A 25,307-nucleotide genomic window follows, 5' to 3' on the forward strand; every position below is an offset into this window, starting at 1 on the left:
TGAAAGGACCCTGAATTAGAAGGTCCTGTCTCAGAGGCAGAGACCATGGTGGACAGGACGACATGTCCACTAGGTCTGCATACCAGGTCCTGCGTGGCCACGCAGGCGCTATCAGAATCACCGAAGCTCTCTCCTGTTTGATCTTGGCAATCAAACGAGGAAGCATCGGGAATGGTGGAAACACATAAACCATGTTGAAGACCCAAGGGGCTGTCAGAGCATCTATCAGCACCGCTCCCGGGTCCCTGGACCTGGATCCGTAACAAGGAAGCTTGGCGTTCTGGCGAGACGCCATGAGATCCAGATCTGGTTTGCCCCAACGATGAATCAGTTGAGCAAAGACCTCCGGATGAAGTTCCCACTCCCCCGGATGAAAAGTCTGGAGACTTAGAAAATCCGCCTCCCAGTTCTCCACGCCTGGGATGTAAATCGCTGACAGGTGGCAAGAGTGAGACTCTGCCCAGCGAATTATCTTTGAGACTTCCAACATCGCTAGGGAACTTCTGGTTCCCCCTTGATGGTTGATGTAAGCCACAGTCGTGATGTTGTCCGACTGAAATCTGATGAACCTCAGAGTTGCTAACTGAGGCCAAGCTAGGAGAGCATTGAATATTGCTCTTAATTCCAGAATAATTATTGGGAAGAGTTTCTCCTCCTGAGTCCATAATCCCTGAGCCTTCAGGGAGTTCCAGACTGCGCCCCAGCCTAGAAGGCTGGCGTCTGTTGTTACAATCGCCCAATCTGGCCTGCGAAAGGTCATCCCCTTGGACAGATGTGGCCGAGAAAGCCACCATAGAAGAGAATCTCTGGTCTCTTGATCCAGATTTAGTAGGGGGGACAAATCTGAGTAATCCCCGTTCCACTGACTTAGCATGCACAATTGCAGCGGTCTGAGATGCAGGCGCGCAAATGGTACCATGTCCATTGCCGCTACCATTAAGCCGATTACTTCCATGCACTGAGCTACTGACGGGTGTGGAATGGAATGAAGGACACGGCAAGCATTTAGAAGTTTTGATAACCTGGCCTCTGTCAGGTAAATTTTCATCTCTACAGAATCTATAAGAGTCCCTAGAAAGGGAACCCTTGTAAGTGGTAATAGAGAACTCTTTTCCACGTTCACCTTCCACCCATGCGACCTCAGAAATGCCAGAACTATCTCTGTATGAGACTTGGCAGTTTGAAAACTTGACGCTTGTATCAGAATGTCGTCTAGGTATGGAGTCACCGCTATGCCTCGCGGTCTTAGTACCGCCAGAAGTGAGCCCAGAACTTTTGTAAAGATTCTTGGAGCCGTAGCTAATCCGAAGGGAAGAGCTACAAACTGGTAATGCCTGTCTAGGAAAGCAAATCTTAGGTATCGATAATGATCCTTGTGAATCGGTATGTGAAGGTAGGCATCCTTTAAGTCCACTGTGGTCATGTACTGACCCTCTTGGATCATGGGAAGGATGGTTCGAATAGTTTCCATTTTGAATGATGGAACTCTTAGGAATTTGTTTAGGATTTTTAAGTCCAAGATTGGTCTGAAGGTTCCCTCTTTCTTGGGAACCACAAATAGATTTGAATAGAATCCTTGCCCGTGTTCCGTCCGTGGAACTGGGTGGATCACCCCCATTAGTAAGAGGTCTTGTACACAGCGTAGAAACGCCTCTTTCTTTATTTGGTTTGCTGATAACCTTAAAAGATGAAATCTCCCTCGTGGAGGAGAAGTTTTGAAGTCCAGGAGATATCCCTGAGATATGATCTCCAACGCCCAGGGATCCTGGACATCTCTTGCCCAAGCCTGGGCGAAGAGAGAAAGTCTGCCCCCCACTAGATCCGTTTCCGGATAGGGGGCCCTCTCTTCATGCTGTCTTAGGGGCAGCAGCAGGTTTCTTGGCCTGCTTGCCCTTGTTCCAGGACTGGTTAACTTTCCAGCCCTGCCCACAGACCTCTCACAGCGACCTATCTTTAGTTAGGCTGCAAGAGAATGACTGAATATGACATGTGAGGGGAGGAGCTATATAGCAGCTCTGCTTGGGTGATCCTCTTGCAGCTTCCTGTTAGGAAGAGATATATTCCATAAGTAATGGATGACCCGTGGACTGACTACACTTAACAAGAGAAATAGTGTTCGAGAGAATTGTGAGTCCTGACACCATATGCAACAATGTAAGTTCATAAGGCTGTTATAAACATTTATTAGCCACAGTCTAAAATTTCACTTACTGTCCAGTTGAATACAGCATGTATCAGAACCAGTACTCTGCTTCAAACTATTGGGCGATCCAGCAGCTGTAATATCCTTACTCCTCCTACAAACAAATAGCTGCCATCCGGCGCTGAAGTGCCTCCAACCTGTTACATAGCCCTGTGGAAATCTTCGATGAAAGAGTACATCAATCCAAAACACAAACTCCAGACCGACTCTTCACGGAGTAAAGATACCTATGATTACAGGGAAACCCGAAGCGCGTCAGTGACGTCATGCGGCCCCACGGTCATAGCTTCTGTATGTTTTTAGGATAGCGGTTTGCACTTTTCAGGTGTTGCTTACTCGCTGTGCTGTTTGTGCAATACTTATAACTTTTATTTGATGAATACTGTTTTACTCCGTGAAGAGCCAGTCTGGATTTTGTGTTTTGGATTGGGAAATTGATAGTTTCAGTGGATATAAGGTTGTTTTCAATGGTGCAATTGGTTAATGTTTCAAAACGGACTTCTTTGTGCTCTGTGAGATTTGCCAGGTTTTTTTTGTTCTTCCTGGTGAGACTCTGTTGTTTCTTCTTGTAGAAATATTCAATTATTGTTTCCATTTCTTTAGCTTTAGGTTTGATTTGTTGAATATTTTGGAGTAAAGATTACTTATGGCAGTTTTTTTTTCTTTCTTTCTATATAGCTGATTACATACATATTAGTGTCTAATGTATGGCTAATTATTTTTAACTAATCCTACTATACTTTTATTTGAACCTATTTATTTATTCACATATGCAGCTGTATATGATTTTTATTCTTATCTCTGCTATTTAATGTGTTTATTGTTCCACCTATGTTTATTTGTTCTGGTCTTTGGTTTCCTCTCAAACACACTGTACCTTTCATTCTCTGATTCTGCTATTTACGACACTTCACTCACTCGCCTCCCCATCTCTACCAATCCTATTTAAAGTGTTAAAGGGACAGTCAAGTCCAAAAAAAACTTTCATTTTTCAAATAGGACATGTAATTTTAAACAACTTTCCAATTTACTTTTATCAACAATTTTGCTTTGTTCTCTTGGTATTCTATTTGAAAGCAAACCTAGGAAGGCACATATGATAATTTCTAAGCCCTTGAAGGCCGCCTCTATTTTATTTACTTTTCACAGCAGGGGAGAGCAAGCTCATGTAGGCCATATAGATAGCATTGTGATCACGTTCGTGGCTAGTGGCAGACACTGCACTAATTGGCTAAAATGCAAGTCAATAGATAATAACTAAAAGTCATGTGATTAGGAGCGGTCAGAAGATGCTTAAATACAAGTTAGTCACAGAAGTAAAAAGTGTATTAATATAATAGTGTTGGTTTTGCAAAACTGGGGAATGGGTAATAAAGGGATTATCTATCTTTTTAAACAACAAAACTTCTGGTGTTGACTGTCCCTTTAAACTTTGTCATATTAGTGTTGCTTAAGATCTAAGCAGAAGAGGAAATCTCTTGAAAGCTTGTCTTTTAAACATCAGGTTAGTCCAATAAAAAAGGTATCATTGCATACTGCAATACTCTGGTTATTTTGACATTATATATATATATATATATATATATATATATATGCATAAAAGATTATATAAGACTGCGCTATCCTATATAATATTGAATATAAATGTATATGATCAAACAAATAATAATAATATTGCTACAATGTCCACAAGTCCACAGGATATAATATATCCAAAAGATGGCAGCAAGACCAAAAGATAGACTCCCTGGCAATCTTCACCAAAAACAGATCTGTACAAAAGACTAGGTGTCAGCGCCTTCCTTTTGTGAAAACTCAGGACAAAAAAAGCAGTAAAAACTATTGTGGGGTAACGACTCCCCTATCCCCACACACTTACTTCTTAAAACCTCAATCCATATAAGGTAAGTAGCCACTGTTTGTGAACAACGCCCGACTAGCTGGTGTCTCCAGGTCCGTAGTGAAGGGTGTAAGGAAAACCGGAAATGTTACTTAGCTGTGCAGCATCTGAAGTGCTTGATCAGGATATCCATGTTATGCCTTCCACATTCGTATATTAGTAGAGCACACCAATGTGCTAGTAGGTGCAGGCTGTAGAATTATCGGTTGTAACAGCTCATGCCCAGCTAGGATTTCCTATGTGCTGCAGTGAATATATAAAGCATAGAGAGAATGCACTATATGTGCAGATCAATCAAAATATATTAAAAAGGAAACAGCCCTAGAGCTGAGAAACGCGTTGCATGTATAGGGGAATATTTGAATACCCCCTTTTTCACTCTTTGTACTTTGTTTTTAAATCCTTTTTAAGAAATACAATTTTTTATATACAGAACAACTTTGAGTGGAAATACCTTACCTGCCTGCCTGTGTTAATTGATTTTGGAACACACTTACCAATCCTCCCCTACACTTGGATCCTGTTCCATGGGAAATCCTTGGAGGTGAGCTGACACACCAATTTGAAATCTGCCAGCCTGCTTCTACCAGCACATTGGTGTGCTTGGACAGTATGTGAGTACCCATTAGGCATCTTCTAAATTTATATAGTCATATTTTGATTGATCTTCACATATAGTACATTCTCTCTATGCTTTATATATTCACTGCAGCACATAGGAAATCCTAGCTGGGGGTGAGCTGTTACAACCGATAATTCTACAGCCTGCACCTACTAGCACATTGGTGTGCTCTACTAATATACAAATGTGGAAGGCATAACGTGGATATCCTGATCAAGCACTTCAGATGCTGCACAGCTCAGTAACATTTCCGGTTTTCCTTACACCCTTCACTACGGACCTGGAGACACCAGCTAGTCGGGCATTGTTCACAAACGGTGGCTACTTACATCATATGGATTGAGATTTTTAGAAGTAAGTGTGTGGGGATAGGGGAGTCGTTACCCCACAATAGTTTTTACTGCTTTTTATGTCCTGAGTTTTAACGCAAGAAAGGCGCTGACACCTAGGGGCATATGTATCAAGCTCGGTATGGAGCTTGATGCCCCGTGTTTCTGGCGAGCCTGCAGGCTCACCAGAAACAGCAGTTATGAAGCAGCAGTCACAAAGACCGCTGCTCCATAACCTGTCCGCCTGCTCTGAGCAGGCGGACAGACATCGCCGCAAATCAACCCGATCTAGTACGATCGGGTTGATTGACACCCCCTGCTGGTGGCCGATTGGCAGCGAGTCAGCAGGGGGCGGCGTTGCACCAGCAGCTCTTGTGAGCTGCTGGTGCAATGCTGAATACGGAGAGCGTATTGCTCGCCGTATTCAGCGAAGTCTGGCGGACCTGATCCGCACTGTCGGATCAGGTCCGCCAGACTTTGATAACTAGAGGCCCTAGTCTTTTGTACATATATATATATTTCTAATCTTATTTTGGTTAAGCATGTGTTTGACAAATAGCCATACAGAACCTGTCCTTCTCCATGAATTTTCTAAAATCTCGTTGAGGGGGTTTGGGTAGAATTCCCATACAAGAACAAAGAGAATCCTCCTCAGAACCAAATCCATTGTATGGTGGAATTTTCCTCTCAATTGTTGGAGGTGGTGATGCCTTATATTCAACTGGGGTAAAGTCCTCTATGAAAGAGAAAATAAAGAAGTATAAAATTAGTTAAGAGATAAAAACAGAAGGCTCAAAGACAGAAACAGACTGAATAAACTTATTTTCAGAATTCTGGTGCTTGTTCCCATCCATTAATACAGCTGTGGGACTATATATTTCTTGCAGAAAAGGTAAGTTACATTTTTTTGTCAGCATATTAAAATGTACTTTAAGAAAACTATTGCTCACCTAGTTTTAATAAGACTGAATATGAAAGATCAATACAAAAAAAAAGATACATTTTCTTAAGAAAACTCATTAAGGGCCAGATTATGATTGAAGCGTAAAATATCGCTTATGCAAGTGCGATATTTGATCTCCACTCAGTAATACCAGCGCACGCAAATGTGCGCTGGTATTACAAGTAAAGCGTAATGCGTTCACATTGCATGGAAGCTTTGTGCTAACAAGGGCGCGCTTCCAGAGCCTCACACGGCTGAGAACCTAGCACAGCGAAGGGGGTAAGTCGCGTAGCAAATATTAAATATATATGTATATGAATATATGCATAGATATCTATGTTATATGTACACATATTAACACATAAATACATATGTATATAAGCATATACATATATTTTTATAGAGAACACACAGTCCCCATAGACCGCAATGTAAAGGCACTTTTCAGGGCCTTTTTTTTTCCTAACACCCGCTCAATTTAACCCCTAAAAAAATGCTTAGTGCAGTTATTTTATTAAAAAAATAAAAATGCTACAATTTTTTTTAATTAAAAACTACAAAACACACATTATTTTGGGGGCAATTAGGGCACATTTTGAAAATTAACCTCTGGTTAATTTTCAGGGCGCTAATTGCTATGCGAGCCTGAGTAGCAAAAATCAGCCACTTGTAATGGCTGGTTATTTATCACAAACCTGTAAACGGGCAATACATTAACGCTCCACTTGTAATCTAGCCCTAAATGTGCAAGATATAGGGGCCATGAATGTGCAGGGGGCGGCATTGAACAAGCATTTTTAGTGAAATGCTTGTGCAATGATAAATGCAGACAGCGGATCATGTCCATCCACACATTGATAATTTGGCCCCTAAGGTTGAATATGCTGTTTAAAACTGGTATTTCAGAAATTCAAAGTTAACACCACTATTGTAAACTTGAACATGGGCAACCTACTCTTCCTAGCCAGACAATCTTATAAATACTTGTATATTTTTAATTTTTCCATAACATGTTTTATTGTAAAAAGTTCAGAAGAAACAAAGAGATCAGGTATGTTTAATGAGCAAAGCACATGGTAATTATACATATACCGATTAAGGACTGGATTATGCTGCATAGAGGCAATTATATGTATGTATCTCTATGTTAAAGCCTTTAGCAGCTTTTTTCTCTAACACCTTAGACCTCATATGTTTGAGACCTTATAACTTTTTATTGCATTTTTTAAAAAATAATTTTATTAGATAGTGTTATTATGAGTGTAATTGTACTTTTAAATATGTTTTACCCACTGCTTAGCATAACAGTTAACCAGAACTCTGAAGTCGCGCTATCCCAGCCTGCAAGTTAAATTCAGTTTGCGCTCAAGATAACGCGTTTTCTTTCCACCTGAAATACGTACTATTTCCAACGTGCACAAAGAGCCGCAACAGTTAGCGTGCCAATTGTAATCTAGCAGTAAATAATGCAACTGGCTTCAACATTATACTTCTCTTTGGCTTCTTAAAATACTAGGAGATAAACTGTGAACTACAGCAAAACCAGTGATAATTTAATTTCAATTGTAAAATTAACTAGTATTTCTTTTGTAAACACTTGTATTTTTATTATAGTTTTATCAGTTACAGCAACACAACAGTTCTTGAAAAATACTTATATTTTTCTATTGAAACATAAAGTTATATGATTTTTGAATAAAGTGGTCATTGTTTAATGAAACTTGTTAGTATTTTCAAATAAATGAGAGACCAACAATTATACCTCAGACATATTGGACTATTGGACTGTTTGTCTAAGTGTAAATTTCTTGTAATATGAGATGACCTACCACATTCGGACTTACTAGTAGTGGTGATTGTTGAAGAGGTTCTATGGAGGACTCAAACAGACATTCAACCATGCAACTATTGGTCTTTGTTTTCACTGTAATAGTTGACTTAGTTAAGTCAGGCTATGGCGTAACAGTTGTAACATATTGTGATTTTTCCATTTATTGTTATGTTCTACTGTAGTCAAATTTAAAACTTTCAGTAAAAATGAAGAATTAAAAAATAAATAAATAAATGGGAAGCCAAAGGTCTCACAGTTAAAGGTATGGAAAAGTAAAAAATGAAATGTGCATAGGTGCATTTCAATTTAAAGTAGAAGCATTTTCCTAATATACAGTACCTTTCAGAAATATTCATCCCCTTGAAATTTTTCCTATTTAGTTGCAATACAACCTGGAATTAAAATGGATTTTTATTTGGATTACATGTAATGGACGTACACAAAATAGTCCAAAATGGTGAAGTGAAATTAAGAAAATAACTTGTTCTAAAAAATTATAAAAAAGAAAAAACGGAAAAGTGGTACGTGCATATGTAATCACCCGCTTTGCTATGAAGCCCCTAAATAAGATCCGGCGCAACCAATTACCTCCAGAAGTCACATAATTAGTTGAAGTCCACCTGTGTGCAATCTAAGTGTCACATGATCTGTCACATGATCCCAGTATATATACACCTGTTCTGAAGTGCCCCAGAATCTGCAACACCACTGAACAAGCGGCACCACGAAGACCAAGGAGCTCTCCAAACAGGTCAGGGACAAAGTTGTGGAGAAGTACATATCAGGGTTGGATTATAAAAAAAATATTTGAAACTTTGAATATCCCACGGAGCACCAATAAATCTATTATTAAAAAATGGAAAGAAGCGGCGTGTCTGGGCAGTGAACGAGTATGGCCGCATTCTAAGGAGCTCTGAGTGATACATAAGATATCCGTTGTATATTATCTTTAAGCGGCACCATCTATATCACAGATGCTGGGATACACTATACCTAAAGTTACTGCCCGAATTCTGATTGAGTTTGCCGCATGAATGACCTCAGGGACTCGTCTAAAATTAAAAATTTCAGAGAGGGCCTAGCATCCTGACCACGCTAATCTCTCCCGTCCTTTACTAACAGCTAGCACACTGCTGTCACTGTGAGTACTCGCTAATATGGAGGACATTAACACTATCATCTACAAGATGCTACATGACCTGGAGCAGAAGATGACCAAAAATTTTGATAACCTGAGATCTATATTGAAAGACCCACACGTGGAATCGGCCATCTTGGGATCGGAGACCTCCGCTAAAGCCCAAATGAGTCTGACTACAAGAGAGGATGAGCCTATCTACACAAACTCAGATTTAAGTCCCATCCTTCTTCCCCCGGCTCCCGCCGCGGAAGATGCGGCCGGCACCCGGCGGGGGGCTGGGGGAGACGGGGGCAGAGCAGACAAAGGTTCCGGTTGTACTGAGGCATGCGATCACCTACCTCCAGATCACTTAACTTCAACGGAGCAAGAATGTTCCCTGTGCCGTCCACACAGTCCAGATATACGGGCATCCTATCACTACCGCACCAGGCCCAACTGGGGCACAGAGAGAGGAGTCCTAGAGACCTGGGAACTTCAGAAGGAGCTGCATACTTACTGGTACGATGCTAGAATACAAGAGGCTACAGACGGACTTGACCTACAGTGTCGCAAGACACACTTCAGTTGCGGTAACCTAGATTGTAGGTGGCCTGTTGCAAATGCCCCCAAATTGGTTCAATTGAGAGCCGGAATAGGTTAGTCCCCCATGGAGACTGCATCCTCTTCATCACCCCTAACCAACGGCACATAGCGATGTAAGAACCACGGACGGACGCCTTTGGTACACAATTTGTTAAGATTTGGTTAAGCCCTTGCCGAAGTTTATTACCCTATATCTATGACTCTCAATGTGTTATATATTGTAATGCCAGCTCTAGTCATTGAGCAATTTTTATTACTTATGAGTGGGTCTGCCTAATAGGTGTTTGGGATGTTCTTGTCCTTTTGTCTGTTTTGTTCTTCTTTTATCTTTCAGTGAGAGGCGCATAGTGCAGCAGTGTTAGTCTCCACCACTCAAGGCATGAAGTTATATATACAGTAAATATATACACTAAGCTCAGTATCTCAATACGTAGTCCAACAAAATACATAGTCAAAAACCCACAGCCTATTATGACCGTTCCGGCAACCCTTGCTAGTTAATTGTATTCTTACATATGTACACATCACCTGCTAATTGAGATATATACAATACCCCATTAGCGACTATTAAACTACCCCTCTTGGGATTGAGCGCTTTCTACTGATTAGTGTTTAAGATATTTCAATAGAGGGATGTTCATGACAGGAGCTCTAGATCTCACTGACAAGATTCATGAACTAGGTATGCATACTAACCTAAGCGCTTCTACTGGCTTTTTACATCCAATTCCCATACCATTATTTTACTGATAGAACAATTTAGACTAATGAAGCACCTCTGTCTTAGACACTGTTATACTTTGATACAGCTTCTACCCAGTGGATTGTGGTCTCTAACATAAATTCCTAAGATATATATGTTTCATGGCTCACAGGTTGATATGCTACATATGCTTGTGTGCTATCTAGAAGTAGTACAGAGGTTCACAATCACTTTCTTTAGTATCTTATTAAAAACCTTCACCTGGCGCATATGTAATAATTGCCCATAGCTCAATTCTGGAACATTAGGTCTGGGGAAACTATCAGTGCTGGCTACAGTTCTGCATAGGAGATCATGAGTTTTCTCACAATCAACTTTCAACCTACTAGATATCTCTTCCAAATATATAATGATAGGCTTGTATCCTATGTCCAACCCAGGTGGCTGTTCTCTTATACCTTTAGACATGTGTAGTCTCCCTTTGCATAGTAAGCATAGCTCTATTATTTTTATTCACTGTAGCACCTACCGGATAGGCATTGAATGGATTCTGATATGAAGGTCAAACATTAACAAACTCCCGTGAGAACGTCGTCTATTGCTTAGCTCTGGAATATTTCCCTGTTATCCCAGTGACAACTGAGTTGTCATCTGGATAATTTTCCACTCAACCTAGAAATCTTCTCAACAAGGCGCCCCCCCCCCTAAATAACATAATATAATTATACTCAGTTTGTGTATCACTAAGTTTCTTATGCTAGTCTCACGCATCCTTTAGTTTATCATAGCCCAAAAAATGGCTGTATACCTCACTTCAGTTCCTCCTGGTCTATCTATATTGTCAGGGGCATAAGTGTGGCTCGGCACCTCAAGTGAGGACCTCGAAATATCTTAAAAAAAGAGGTTTCAACCTATATTATTCGCCTGCTCCACTTTCATTATTCTGGGCACTCGCTGCACTTTAAATAAGGCGTACACAGACTTTAATCAGGCGGGATATATTTCCTTGCAACAGGACATCCTCCACATAGAGCATATGCTAATATTGATCTGCCAAATTAAATGTTACTGATGTAAAATACCTGTTATATTTACATTTGTTATTATTGTTAAGTTACAGTGTACTCTTGTACTAAGTACACTTTTACATGGGTTTCGAGGTTTCATCTGCTACTTGCCCCAGTGTTTCCTGAGTTTTACGGATGGAGCTAACTGATCAATTATATCTAGCAGCCTTAGGGGGAATATGTTTTGCCTGTTTTTAGGTTTGTCCTATAGATGCATCTACCTTCAAACAATAGTTAATATTGCACCATTTTTTGTTCAGTATCTAACTGTTTATATACTCTGGAAATAATCTGCCCTCCTAGTCCCTCACACCCCCATATGTATACTGTGTAGTTGTTTGATTTCCTAGCTGCTTTATTTAGAGTATGTCAACTCCAGTTAGACTTAACCTAGCTCTCACATCAGCACAGTTTTAATATGCAGCCTTCCTAGGATTAATGTACATTTCATAGTATATATTCTGCAGGGCACCCTCAACAAAGCCATATATGTTTCATTACAAATAAATAGCAGGGTCCCATAGCTTGATAATGAGCTCTATAATTATGACTCTACCTATGGTTAAATCCCTCGGACACGCCCCCCCCCCCCCCAACGTTAGAGCCCCTTAGAGTTCCCTTATTATTTATCACAGGGTCCATGAGTGACCCCTTTGACCTATCGATACTTAATTTCTTATACACCTGGTCCAAAAGGGGCCTAAGCTTTAGTTACTTCATCTCTATGTATACTCAGACAAATGAGGTTTCATTGCTTTGTATTCTATCTTATTATTGACATTTTCTTGCCTGTTATACATGATATGATACAGCTTATTTCCTTTACTTATAAGTTCTGTTCATCATACAGAAGTTTTCGAAACAAGGCTTTATTGTATAGTTGCTACATTACCTTGACATGCCAATGCCATGTACTATTGTTATTTTTGTCAAATATATAAAAACCTAATCTGATGATTTCACCTGTGCTCCAGTTTAGATATCCTCAAAAGCTGGCCTGTTGGGGAGCACCAAGGACAGGTTTAAAAACAAGTGCTGTAGAGCAAGGGGGAGTTTACACTTAAAGGGACAGTCAACACCAGAATTTTTGTTGTTTAAAAAGAAAGATAATCCCTTTATTACCCATTCCCCAGTTTTGCATAACCAACTCAGTTATATTAATATACTTTTTACCTCTGTAATTACCTTGTATCTAAGCTTCTGCTGACTGCCCCCTTATTTCAGTTCTTTTAACAGACTTGCATTTTAGCCAATCAGTGCTCATTCCTAGGTCACTTCACGTGCATGAGCTCAATGTTATCTATATGAAACACATGAACTAATGCCCTCTAGTGGTCAAAATGCATTCAGATTAGAGGCAGTCTTCAAGGTCTAAGAAATTAGCATATGAACCTCCTAGATTTAGCTTCCAACTAAGAACTCCAAGAGAACAAAGCAAAATTGATGATAAAAGTAAATTGGGAAGTTGTTTGATATTACATGCCCTATTTAAATCATGAAAGTTTTTTTTGGACTTGACTGTCCCTTTAAAGGGCCATTGTACTAATCCAGATTAATGTATTTAAATAACTTAATATTTATTCAGGCAATGAAAAGTTCAAGTAAAAATTGTTTCACTTCCAGTTTAAACTAACATATTCCATTATCAGAGTTTAAAGTACAGTATCCATTGAAGTATCCATTTAAGAAAAGGGATTTTCACAATTTAGGAAATAAAATGTATGACAACTGACTGGGTAAGTAAATTTCGAAAGACATAAAATAGTGATGCTTTTTTAACTACATACCCAGGCCCGCTATCAGGGGGTGACATGTTGGCAGCCACAAGAGGGTACTACAACAAAGTGCTATTAAGCGTGGGAAATGTTATTACAAGGAGTACAATGAGTAAAGTATTAGCATTTGAGAGGATTTCTGAGTGTGCACTAAACCACTATGCACAGTGTGAGACAGATCACTTTCATTTGCAGAAGAGGTAGGACTTAGTAAATGTTTTGTATTTCTTTGTGCAATTTCGGATTGTAACTTCAGTTTGGTAGTAGTTGTATGGTGGGGCCAGGAGTCCATAAAAACACAATTTTTTTTAGCAGCAGTGTATTTATGATTATTTGACAATGCTGTAGAAATTGTATATTTAAAACCATGCAATTTTTTTTATAATGCATGTCACACACTGTTGATTTAGGGAATGCAATGTGCAGAAAATGTACCTCCTGTGAGTGTTTCTGTGGGTGTCTGTGTTTATGTCTTTGTGCTTCTGTTTGTGTCTCTATGAGTGTGTATGTATTTTTTTTCTGTGCGTCTCTCTGTGAGGGTGGGTGTGTATGTCTTTGTGCATTTTCTGTGGATGTCTGTGAGAGTGTGTGTGTATGTTTTTGTGCTTTTTCTATGGGTGTCTCTGTGAGGTTGTGTGTATGTATGTATTTGTGTATTTTCTCTGGATGCCTCTGTGAGGGTGGGTATGTATGTCTTTGTATGTCTTTGTGTGTTTTCTGTGGATGTCTATGTGAGGGTGGGTGTGTGTATGTATGTTTGTATTTATGTCTTTGTTTTCTGTGGATGTCTCTGTGAGGGTGTGTGCGTATGTCTGCGTTTTTTCTGTGGATGTCTCTGCGAGAGTGTGTGTTTATGTATGTCTTTGTGTGTTTTATGTGGTTGTCTCTCTGTGTGTGTATGTCTTTGTGTGTTTTCTGTGGGTGTCTCTCTGTGTGTGTGTGTATGTCTTTGTGTGTTTTCTGTGGGTGTCTCTCTGTGTGTGTGTGTATGTCTTTGTGTGTTTTTATGAGTCTGTCTGTCGGTGTTTCCTTGGGTGTATGTGCAAGTTTGTGTTTGAGTTTTTGTGTGTGCGTGTGTGTGTCCATACACAAAGTAGTAATTACTATCCCAAGCTCCTATACATTTAAATAAATCCTATATATCAATAATTTTACCACCCCCCCTTACCCCTTGCCAGTACAATACTAAAAAAAATAGACCTTTAACTGTTCCGTTCTTTTGCTAGATTTTACTGGAGAGATTTTTTAAATACTATACTGACCCTTTTAATAATGGTCACCAAGAAGCCTTTCTTGTAGATGTTAACATATTGATTGCATAATGTCTAAAAAAACTTATTGAATTGAATGACCTTTCTCAGAGTTATCGTACTTTGATCATGCTATGTTGTTCTTTTTTTCTTCTGTATTTCAAGAAAATAAAGGTAGTATCTAAGCTCATGATATATGTCCGTATTTTGCATTCCATTGTAATAGGGTTGCCAGCTGTCTGTCACAAAAAAACTAGACAACTTCTAGGTGACTGGGCACTATGGCAGGTGAGGTTAACACAAAAGCCCCACTTTTAAAGGGAAATTCTAGCCAAAATTGGAACCCACATGGATGCATTTCAGTTTTGAAAAGAAGCATTTTTATAACATACATGTTAGCAAAAATGATTCTAATAAAAGCTATAGCTACTTCAAAATGTATTTAAGTATGCACCGTGCACCAGCATTTTAAACACAGCACTTGCTCAAAGAGCATAAGGTTCTTGTACAATCTGGTAATGACTTAATTTGTTAATTTCGGACATGATACAAGCCCCACTGACACTCTGAGCAGCTGCGGTATGTAAAATGCTGGTGCTCTGAGAATATCTAGTTCTGCTTCACATGCACGTGTAGAGAAAAATGTTATCACTAAATCAGTGATAACTTTTACTAGAAGCATTGTTTTGCCAACACATGTATATTCTTCTATTCAAAGATGTAATTCATCTAGGTGCATTTAAATTTTGATCGAAATGACCCTTTAAACCAACCATGTATATTTTTCACAACTGAGCAGTCATTTTACTCCATGGCTGCCAGTAATATACAAATCAACACTTTTACCTCTTCAGCTGCTGCACCACCCTAGGCACGGATGGTAGGTGGGGGTCACACAATGTCCCCCCAAAAGCCCCACACTTGACACCACCATGTCTATTTTTCACAACTGAGTAGTCATTTTATCATCTAAGTTGCCAGGAACACACACACAGAAATTATTTAACACCCCCTGGCTGCCTTTAACACATATAATAGAACATTCACAGCGTTACTTCATATTTGTAATATATAGATGCATGGGAGATCCTTTACATTTAGCTGAATTTAAAAATACTGGACATTTAAGTGTCCAGTATTTTTGTACAGATTTTACTGGTCAGCCTGCTAAAATGTCCAGCTGAAGACTCCTGGCAACCCTACATTGTAAATATGTGATCTTTTGAAGTAAGGAGTTACATAAAAATATTTAATTTTTACTGCAATGCCCAACGTTTACGGTAATCAGTAATTTATTGAAAACACAAGGTAAAAACTCATAAACATTAAATGATAACATCAGTATGTGAAACCTGAAGCAGGGGGGAACTTATTTCTGGATTCCTTCAAAATAACAGACTTTTGTTGCTCACTAATCAAATATTTCTAGCAATATAGTGCCATCTAGTGTCTAACGCAAAATTAACAAGTAATATTCTAAAATTGACATTCTAAAGGCTGAAGGCATTTTAACCTGACATCAGTTCAAAAATAAAACTACAAAAACTGATTGTATTTTTTTTTTTTTTTTTTTTTTTTTTTTACAATCCAACTGCAAAAACTTCCATAAACAATAGATATTAAGAACATATCTTTATAGTGGTGGAAAAAAAGAATGAGCTTAAATGAAGGAAAGTATTGAGATATGATATTCTGCTAAAATATAAACACAAATATATCAACATTTGACACGGTAACTATGAAATGTCATAATTTGAAATGCTGACAGTACCACAATGGCTCTATGTTTTTATATGAATCTCCAGAGCTTGCACAATTCATTCACTATGTTCCTTGGCCCAGTGACACTGACATTACTAAGTTAAAACAGGTTAAGAGTAAATAAGCTATTACAGTGATCTAAACAATCACTGTGTAGCATGTCAAACACACTTCCCCCATATCCATACATATAAGCCAATACTATTCCTTATAAAGTTTCTTTGAACAAGCAAATATTTCTGAAGACATTACAGCTACCATCCTGCCTAAAGCTTGCATCAAATTTGCAAAACATCCCAGCTCACCTCCTCAAATACTCTAATAAAAATTATTATTATAATTCATGTTTTAATGTTCCTACAGATTCTGAAGCACTATACAACGGTTACACTAACTAAAGATAGGTCAGAGAAGGAAGACTGGGAAATAAATATTACACAGACCTGCTCCCTAAAGAGCTTACATTATAAGTGCTAGTTGGAGATACCTCCCTCCCTCCCTCCCTATCATCTCACCCATCCCTAATTTTTATACATCTGTAAAATTAATAATCTCCTTCATCTACTCACTTGATTTCATGATCAATATTATACCCACATTTTCTGTGGCAATGCATCTTTCTAGAACTAGTATTGTCAACATTTTAATTTTACATTATATGTACATATTTTACGTATAGTTATCTAAAATACTGTTCCTTTTCACTGGTATTCTCCTACCCAAACATGACTTAGCATACTAACATAGCATCTCAAATTTACAATCTCTCCCTGCCCATTTGTTTCATATAATTGTAGGTTGTAAACATGGGAGCCTTTCTACATGTAAGGTATTCTGAAAAAAAGACCAGGGACAGAACTACTGCAGGCGCAGCAGGCACAGTGGCACCAGGGGGCCCATAGCAGCAGGGGGGGCAGAACTATCAATAGAAGATGTATCAATATCTATCTATATATATAAAAATGCTAAAGTTACAGTTGGGGGGTTGTTGCTATTTTTTTATATAATGGGAGAGCTGATGTCCGAGTTATTTCTAGAGACATCTTTATTCATAAGGTTTGAACACTTCTGTAAAATGTTGTGCATCTTGTAAGCACCATTTGCTTTCCTTTGAGTTACCTTCGAGAGGGGACCCAAAAAAACTGTGTCTTCTGTTCATTAAATCCCCCACTAATAAAGACACATTTACAAGACTGTTGCTCAAGAGCCGAGTCCTCCTGTATATTAATTTAAAGTCTTGATTAAAAAGATACTGTCATTTTCCCATGTACAACTATTATATTTGTAATGTCGTTCTCTGTGTATGCCATCTATTTTGTAATATCATTTGTTTGACCAATAAAATACCTCTATATCAAAAGGATTGCTCAATAAAAATAACAATTAAAAGATAATAAGACTGGATATTTCAAACACTGATAAATGTGTGTCAACATTCCAATAGTAAACTTGAGATAGCACTATCCCTTCATATGATATAATACAACAGGAAATGAATAACTGCTTGAAAACCTAGTGTTTTCCTCCAAATAATATAAAGTTATATTTACTAGAGTCAGAAATCAGCGGATGTTTTTTTTCCCAATTTGAGAAACTTGGCATCTACTAACTGAGGTTTTTCCTTTTCTGAGGTTCATTATAAAAAATAATAGGAACACAATCTTAAGCTTCAGTTTTGCAAATTGAAAGAATGTTTCCCATTCTTAGTTATAGTATAATTTTATTGAAGTTTTACAAAAAAGTAAATATGTGTTATTATGAAAAGAATGTCTATAATGTGTGTGTGTGTGTGTATATATATATATATATATATATATATATATATATATATATATATATATATATATATATATATATATATATATATATATACAAAACACAGAAGGGAACTGCACTCTCATACCGGACTGGGTACACATCCCATGACCCTGCAACATGCTCAGCCCTGGGTGCCACTGGCACTCACAGGAAGCTGTGCTGTCCCCAGAGTCACAGGCAGTTAACCCCAGACAGGTCTGGGTGCAAGAACCAAAGGGAAAATTACAAAACAAATTAATACAACACACAGAGAAAACCCAGCACTCACTTACAAGCTCTCAGCTAATATTTAAAAGCAATAATGGAAAGGTTAGTTACTGCATCTGGCCAAATGGGACAAGCCCAGGTACCTCGTCAAGGTCCTTTCCAATACCTGGGACCCTAAAACAGCCACACAATGCAAGCTCTCAAATCCAAACAAACTGGGAACAAGGGAGGGTGCACAGGCATATGTAATCACCCTAGACATATACAAAACACTGAAGGGAACTGCACTCTCATACCCGACCGGGTACACATCCCATGACCCTGCAATGGTTCTTGCACCCAGACCTGTCTATATATATATGGAATGATGAATTAAAACTTGTCTGTACCTTTCAGCATTCATCATCCCTTCAATTCAGACAACATCGCCAACACCACTGGCAGAAATACAGCCCCGAACCAGGACAGACCCTCCACCGTGTTCACTGAAGACTGCAAGCACTCATTTTTACATCTCTCACCAACTTGGCCCCAAAATGTTCAAACTTGGATTTGTCACTTCATAATACTTTTTTCCACTGATCTCCATTGCAATCTTTGTGAGCTTTAGCATATCTTAACCTTTTAACCCTGTTCCCTTCCCGAAAAAATGGTTTCTTGGCTGATACCCTTCCACAAAGACCAATTCTGATCAAGCTTCTTCGGACTGTAGAAGGGTCAACTTGGCACCCTGATGAAGATGCCAAATGCTGAGCCAGGTCTTAGCTGGACTTCTTCCGGTCTCTCAGAGAAGAAACTCTGAGAAACTTGTCATCAGAGTTTGAAAGTTTTCTTACCCTTCAAGTTTTTTTGTCCTTGACGTCTCCTGATTCCTCAAATTTCTTTATAACAGATTGAATACCACATCTTGAGTATCCAGTTTGTTGGTTGATTTCCCTTTGAGAGTGGCCTTGCTGATGCAAAAGTATGATTGTATGTCTCTCGAATTCTGTGATCTTTGGCATTTTGAATGGAATGATGTGATTGAAAGTTGGTTTTATTAGCAAGCTTCCAATTAATTAAACTCATACCACATGTGTATGTAATGCTCAAGCATGTCTTGCACAAACCTGAAGTAATAGACCTTTTTCACAGCAGTTATTTTTACATGAAATTGTAGGACAAATACAGGTGTTAGCAATGATATTATTAATTAGGGTTCTATCCCATTAATGTTTACGAGAGCCAGATTTCTGCTACTGCTCAAGTATAAGGGGAGGTCAAACTAAATACTTGCCACTTTAGCCTATAGAAGTGTTTTTTTTTCTGATTTTTTTCAGTTTTTTTAATACTGCATACAAATATCTTGTATTTTCTGGTTGTATTCTAATAACGAGACTGAGAAATGAATATACAGTATATGGTCATTATACCATTGCTAAAACATCAAATCTAATGGGGTCCTAAGACCTTTGCAAAGTATTGTATGTATATATATATATATATATATATATATATATATATATATATATATATATACACACCAAAACCAAACAATTGCACTCACATGACTTTCACAAATCATCAATGACATTTATTGGAACATTTTCAAGGATATACTCTCCTTCATCATGATGTTGATGAAGGGGAGTGTAGCCTCAAAAACGTTCCAATAATGTTCATTGATGATTTGTGAAAGTCCTGCAAGTGCAATCATTTGGTTTTGGTATCCTATTACATTTTTGCACCCAGACAGCTGGCAATTGGTGGGTTGGTCTGAAGACTGGAATAATATATATATATATATATATATATATATATATATACATATATATATATATATATATATATATATACATACATATATATATATATATATATATATATATATATATACACACACATTATAGCCCTTTCCAGTCAAATACCTTAATAATAGCACTTTAGTTTAAAGTATTTATGTTGCGTTTGGTGTACTTTTTTAACCCTCAATATTGTTTCTAGCGACTTGAAATCTAGTCCATAGTAAGCAAAATAAACAACAATGTATAATTAGCACAATTTCCATATAGGTATTCTATAATACTATAGATTTTTTTTTAGACTATATTACACTATAAATAAATAATGAATTGCACATTCTTACCAATTCCATATTTAGTTCTATAATAATTCTTGGTGAATTCATCACAGTTGCAAAGAATTATCTTTCTTCCCCAAACATTTATGATGCCCCCTATTGTCAGGTCAGAGTCTTTATAAAATTCCTGATGCACAGCCCCAGTCTGGTAAGGAAAACAGGGGAAAAAAATATTTTTAGAAATGCACATAAAAAAATCTGTGGATATCAAAATGCATAACACAATAATTATAATAATCATGATGGATCATGCTATCATCATATAAGGAATACTCGCCAGGAATTCCAACTTTTAAAAAGGTCAAAATGTTTTCAACTTGCAGGACTGGTGAGTAAAAACAAAATTTATGCTTACCTGATAAATTTATTTCTCTTGTGGTGTATCCAGTCCACGGATTCATCCATTACTTGTGGGATATTCTCCTTCCCAACAGGAAGCTGCAAGAGGATCACCCACAGCAGAGCTGTCTATATAGCTCCTCCCCTAACTGCCACCTCCAGTCATTCGACCGAAGACAAGCAAGAGAAAGGAGAAACTATAGGGTGCAGTGGTGACTGTAGTTTAAAAATAAAAAACACCTGCCTTAAAATGACAGGGCGGGCCGTGGACTGGATACACCACAAAAGAAATAAATTTATCAGGTAAGCATCAATTTTGTTTTCTCTTGTAAGGTGTATCCAGTCCACAGATTCATCTATTACTTGTGGGATACCAATACTAAAGCTATAGGACACGGATGAAGGGAGGGACAAGGCAGGCGCTTAAACGGAAGGCACCACTGCCTGTAAGACCTTTCTCCCAAAAATAGCCTCCGAAGAAGCAAAAGTATCAAATTTGTAGAATTTAGAAAAAGTATGAAGCGAAGACCAAGTCGCCGCCTTACAAATCTTTTCAACAGAAGCCTCATTTTTAAAAGCCCATGTGGAAGCCACCGCTCTAGTGGAATGAGCTGTAATTCTTTCAGGAGGCTGCTTACCAGCAGTCTCATAAGATAAGCGGATTATACTTCTTAACCAAAAAGAAAGAGAAGTTGCTGAAGCCTTTTGGCCTCTTCTCTGTCCAGAGTAGAGAACAAACAATGCCGATGTTTGACGAAAATCCTTAGTAGCTTGTAAATAAAACTTTAAAGCACGAACCACGTCAAGATTATGTAATAGACGTTCCTTCTTTGAAGAAGGATTAGGACACAGTGACGGAACAACAATCTCCTGATTGATATTCTTATTAGATACCACCTTAGGAAGAAATCCAGGTTTGGTACGCAAAACTACCTTATCTGCATGGAAGATCAGATAAGGGGAATCACACTGTAAGGCAGATAACTCTGAAACTCTTCGAGCTACCAAAAACAGAACTTTCCAAGATAAAAGCTGGATATCTATGGAATGCAGAGGTTCAAACAGAACCCCTTGAAGAACTTTAAGAACTAAATTTAAACTCCATGGCGGAGCAACAGGTTTAAATACAGGCTTGATTCTAACTAAAGCCTGACAAAACGCCTGAACGTCTGGAATATCCGCCAGACGCTTGTGCAAAAGAATAGACAGAGCAGAAATCTGTTCCTTTAAGGAACTAGCTGACAATCCCTTCTCCAATCCTTCTTGGAGAAAATATAATATCCTGGGAATCCTGACTTTACTCCATGAGTAACCCTTGGATTCACACCATTGAAGATATTTATACCATATCTTATGATAGATTTTCCTGGTGACAGGCTTTAGAGCCTGAATTAAGGTATCAATGACCGACTCGGAGAACCCACGTTTTGATAAAATCAAGCGTTCAATCTCCAAGCAGTCAGACGCAGAGAAATTAGATTTGGATGGTTGAAAGGACCCTGAAGTAGAAGGTCCTGCCTCAGCGGCAGAGTCCATGGTGGAAGGGATGACATGTCCACCAGATCTGCATACCAAGTCCTGCGTGGCCACGCAGGTGCTATCAAAATCACCGAAGCTCTCTCCTGCTTGATCTTGGCAATCAGACGAGGGAGCAGAGGAAACGGTGGAAACACATAAGCCAGGTTGAAGGACAAAGACGCTGCTTGAGCATCTATCAGCGCTGCCTTGGGATCCCTGGACCTGGATCCGTAACAAGGAAGCTTGGCATTCTGACGAGACGCCATGAGATCCAGTTCTGGTTTGCCCCAAAGTTGAATCAACTGTGCAAACACCTCCGGATGGAGTTCCCACTCCCCCGGATGAAAAGTCTGTCGACTTAGAAAATCCGCCTCCCAGTTCTCTACTACTGGGATATGGATAGCTGATAGATGGCAAGAGTGAACCTCTGCCCATAGAATTATTTTTGAAACCTCCAACATTGCTAGGGAACTCCTTATTCCCCCTTGATGGTTGATGTAGGCTACAGTCGTGATATTGTCCGAATTAAATCTGATGAACCTGACCGCAGCAAGCTGAGGCCAAGCCTGAAGAGCACTGAATATCGCTCTTAGTTCCAGAATGTTTATCGGAAGGAGTGCCTCCTCCTGAGTCCACGAGCCCTGAGCCTTCAGGGAGTTCCACACTGCACCCCAGCCCAGAAGGCTGGCATCTGTCGTTACTATTGTCCAATCTGGCCTGCGGAAGGTCATACCCTTGGACAGATGGACCCGAGATAGCCACCAGAGAAGAGAATCTCTGGTCTCTTGATCCAGATTTAGTAGAGGGGACAAATCTGTGTAATCCACATTCCACTGACTGAGCATGCAAAGTTGCAGCGGTCTGAGATGTAGGCGGGCAAACGGCACTATGTCCATCGCCGCTACCATTAAGCCGATTACTTCCATACACTGAGCCACTGAAGGGTGAGAAGTAGAAGAACACGGCAGGAATTTAGAAGTTTTGACAACCTGGCCTCTGTCAGGTAAATCTTCATTTCTACAGAATCTATCAGAGTTCCTAGGAAGGAAACTCTTGTGAGGGGGGATAGAGAACTCTTTTCTTCGTTCACTTTCCACCCATGAGACCTCAGAAATGCCAGCACAATGTCCATATGGGACCTGACGATTTGAAAATTTGACGCCTGTATCAGAATGTTGTCTAGGTAAGGGGCTACTGCTATACCCCGTGGCCTTAGGACCACTAGGAGTGGCCCTAGAACCTTTGAAAAGATTCTTGGTGCTGTAGCTAACCCAAAGGGAAGAGCCACTGGTAATGCCTGTCTAGGAAGGCGAACCTGAGAAACCGATGATGATCTCTGTGTATCGGAATGTGAAGATAAGCATCCTTTAAGTCCACGGTAGTCATATATTGACCCTCCTGGATCATAGGTAGGATGGTTCGCATAGTCTCCATCTTGAAGGATGGGACCCTGAGAAATTTGTTTAGGATCTTGAGATCTAAGATTGGTCTGAAAGTTCCATCTTTCTTGGGAACTACAAACAGATTTGAATAGAAGCCTTGCCCCTGTTCCTCCTTTGGAACTGGGTGGATCACTCCCATAACTAGGAGGTCTTGAACACAATATAAGAATGCCTCTCTCTTTATCTGGTTTGCAGATAATTGTGCGAGATGAAATCTCCCTTTTGGGGAAGAAGCTTTGAAGTCTAGAAGATATCCCTGGGACACAATTTCCAACGCCCAGGGATCCTGGACATCTCTTGCCCAAGCCTGGGTGAAGAGAGAAAGTCTGCCCCTACTAGATCCGTTTCCGGATCGGGGGCTGATATTTCATGCTGTCTTAGAGGCCTGCTTTCCTTTGTTCCAAACCTGGTTAGGTCTCCAGACCGGCTTGGACTGGGCAAAATTTCCCTCTTGTTTTGTATTAGAGGAAGCTGAAGCTGCGCCACTCTTGAAATTTCGAAAGGAATGAAAATTAGTCTGTTTGGTCCTTAATTTGTTGGACCTATCCTGAGGAAGGGCGTGACCTTTTCCTCCAGTAATATCAGAAATGATCTCCTTCAGTCCAGGCCCGAATAGGGTCTGCCCCTTGAAGGGAATATTGAGAAGCTTAGACTTTGAAGTAACGTCAGCTGACCAGGATTTAAGCCATAGCGCCCTACGCGCCTGAATAGCAAAACCTGAGTTTTTAGCCGTTAGCTTGGTTAAATGAACAACGGCGTCAGAAACAAATGAATTGGCTAGCTTAAGAGCTTTAAGCTTGTCAAGGATATCATCCAATGGGGTTTCTACCAGTAGAGCCTCTTCTAGAGACTCAAACCAGAAGGCCGCAGCAGCAGTGACAGGGGCAATGCATGCAAGGGGCTGGAGAATAAAACCTTGTTGAATAAAAAATTTCTTAAGGTAACCCTCTAATTTTTTGTCCATTGGATCTAGAAAAGCACAACTGTCCTCGACAGGGATAGCTGTACGCTTCGCTAGGGTAGAGACTGCTCCCTCCACCTTAGGGACCGTTTGCCACAAGTCCCGTGTAGCGGCATCTATGGGAAACATCTTTTTTAAAAACAAGAGGGGGAGAGAACGGTACACCTGGTCTATCCCATTCCTTAGTAATAATTTCTGAAAACCTCTTAGGTATTGGAAAAACATCAGTATAAGCAGGCACTGCATAGTATTTATCCAATTTACACAATTTCTCTGGGACTACAATGGTGTCACAGTCATCCAGAGTTGCTAAAACCTCCCTGAGCAACATGCGGAGGTGTTCAAGCTTAAATTTAAATGTAGACATATCAGAATCAGGTTGAAGTGTCTTCCCTGAATCAGAGAAATCACCCACAGATAGAAGCTCTCCTTCTTCGGCTTCTGCACATGGTGAGGGTATATCAGACATAGCTACTAAAGCATCAGAGAGCTCTGTATTTGTTCTAGCCCCAGAGCTGTCTCGCTTTCCTTGTAACCCTGGCAGGTTGGACAATACTTCTGTAACAGTATGATTCATAACTGCCGCCATGTCTTGTAAAGTATACGCAATGGGCGCACTAGATGTACTTGGCGCCCCTTGAGCGGGAGTTATAGGCTCTGACACATGGGGAGAGTTAGTCGTCATACCTTCCCCTTTGTCAATTTCCTCTGGTGATAAATCTTTTAAAGCCAGAATATGGTCTTTATAACTTATAGTAAGATCAGTACATTTGGTACACATTCAAAGAGGGGGTTC

General features: G+C 39.4%; 1 protein-coding gene across 1 annotated transcript in view; it reads right to left on the reverse strand.

Moving 5' to 3' along the window:
* EFHC2 (EF-hand domain containing 2) overlaps nt 1–25,307 on the reverse strand; it is a 206,272-nt gene that overhangs the window by 99,646 nt on the left and 81,319 nt on the right. The window contains exons 7-8 of the mRNA XM_053704631.1: nt 20,258–20,396; nt 5,625–5,790 (exon numbers count right to left, since the gene is read on the reverse strand). Of these exons, the coding sequence (XP_053560606.1) occupies nt 5,625–5,790; nt 20,258–20,396 (305 nt within the window). The remainder of the gene's footprint in view (nt 1–5,624; nt 5,791–20,257; nt 20,397–25,307) is intronic.

Source organism: Bombina bombina, chromosome 3 (assembly GCF_027579735.1).
Source record: "Bombina bombina isolate aBomBom1 chromosome 3, aBomBom1.pri, whole genome shotgun sequence".
Lineage (NCBI taxonomy): Eukaryota > Metazoa > Chordata > Amphibia > Anura > Bombinatoridae > Bombina > Bombina bombina.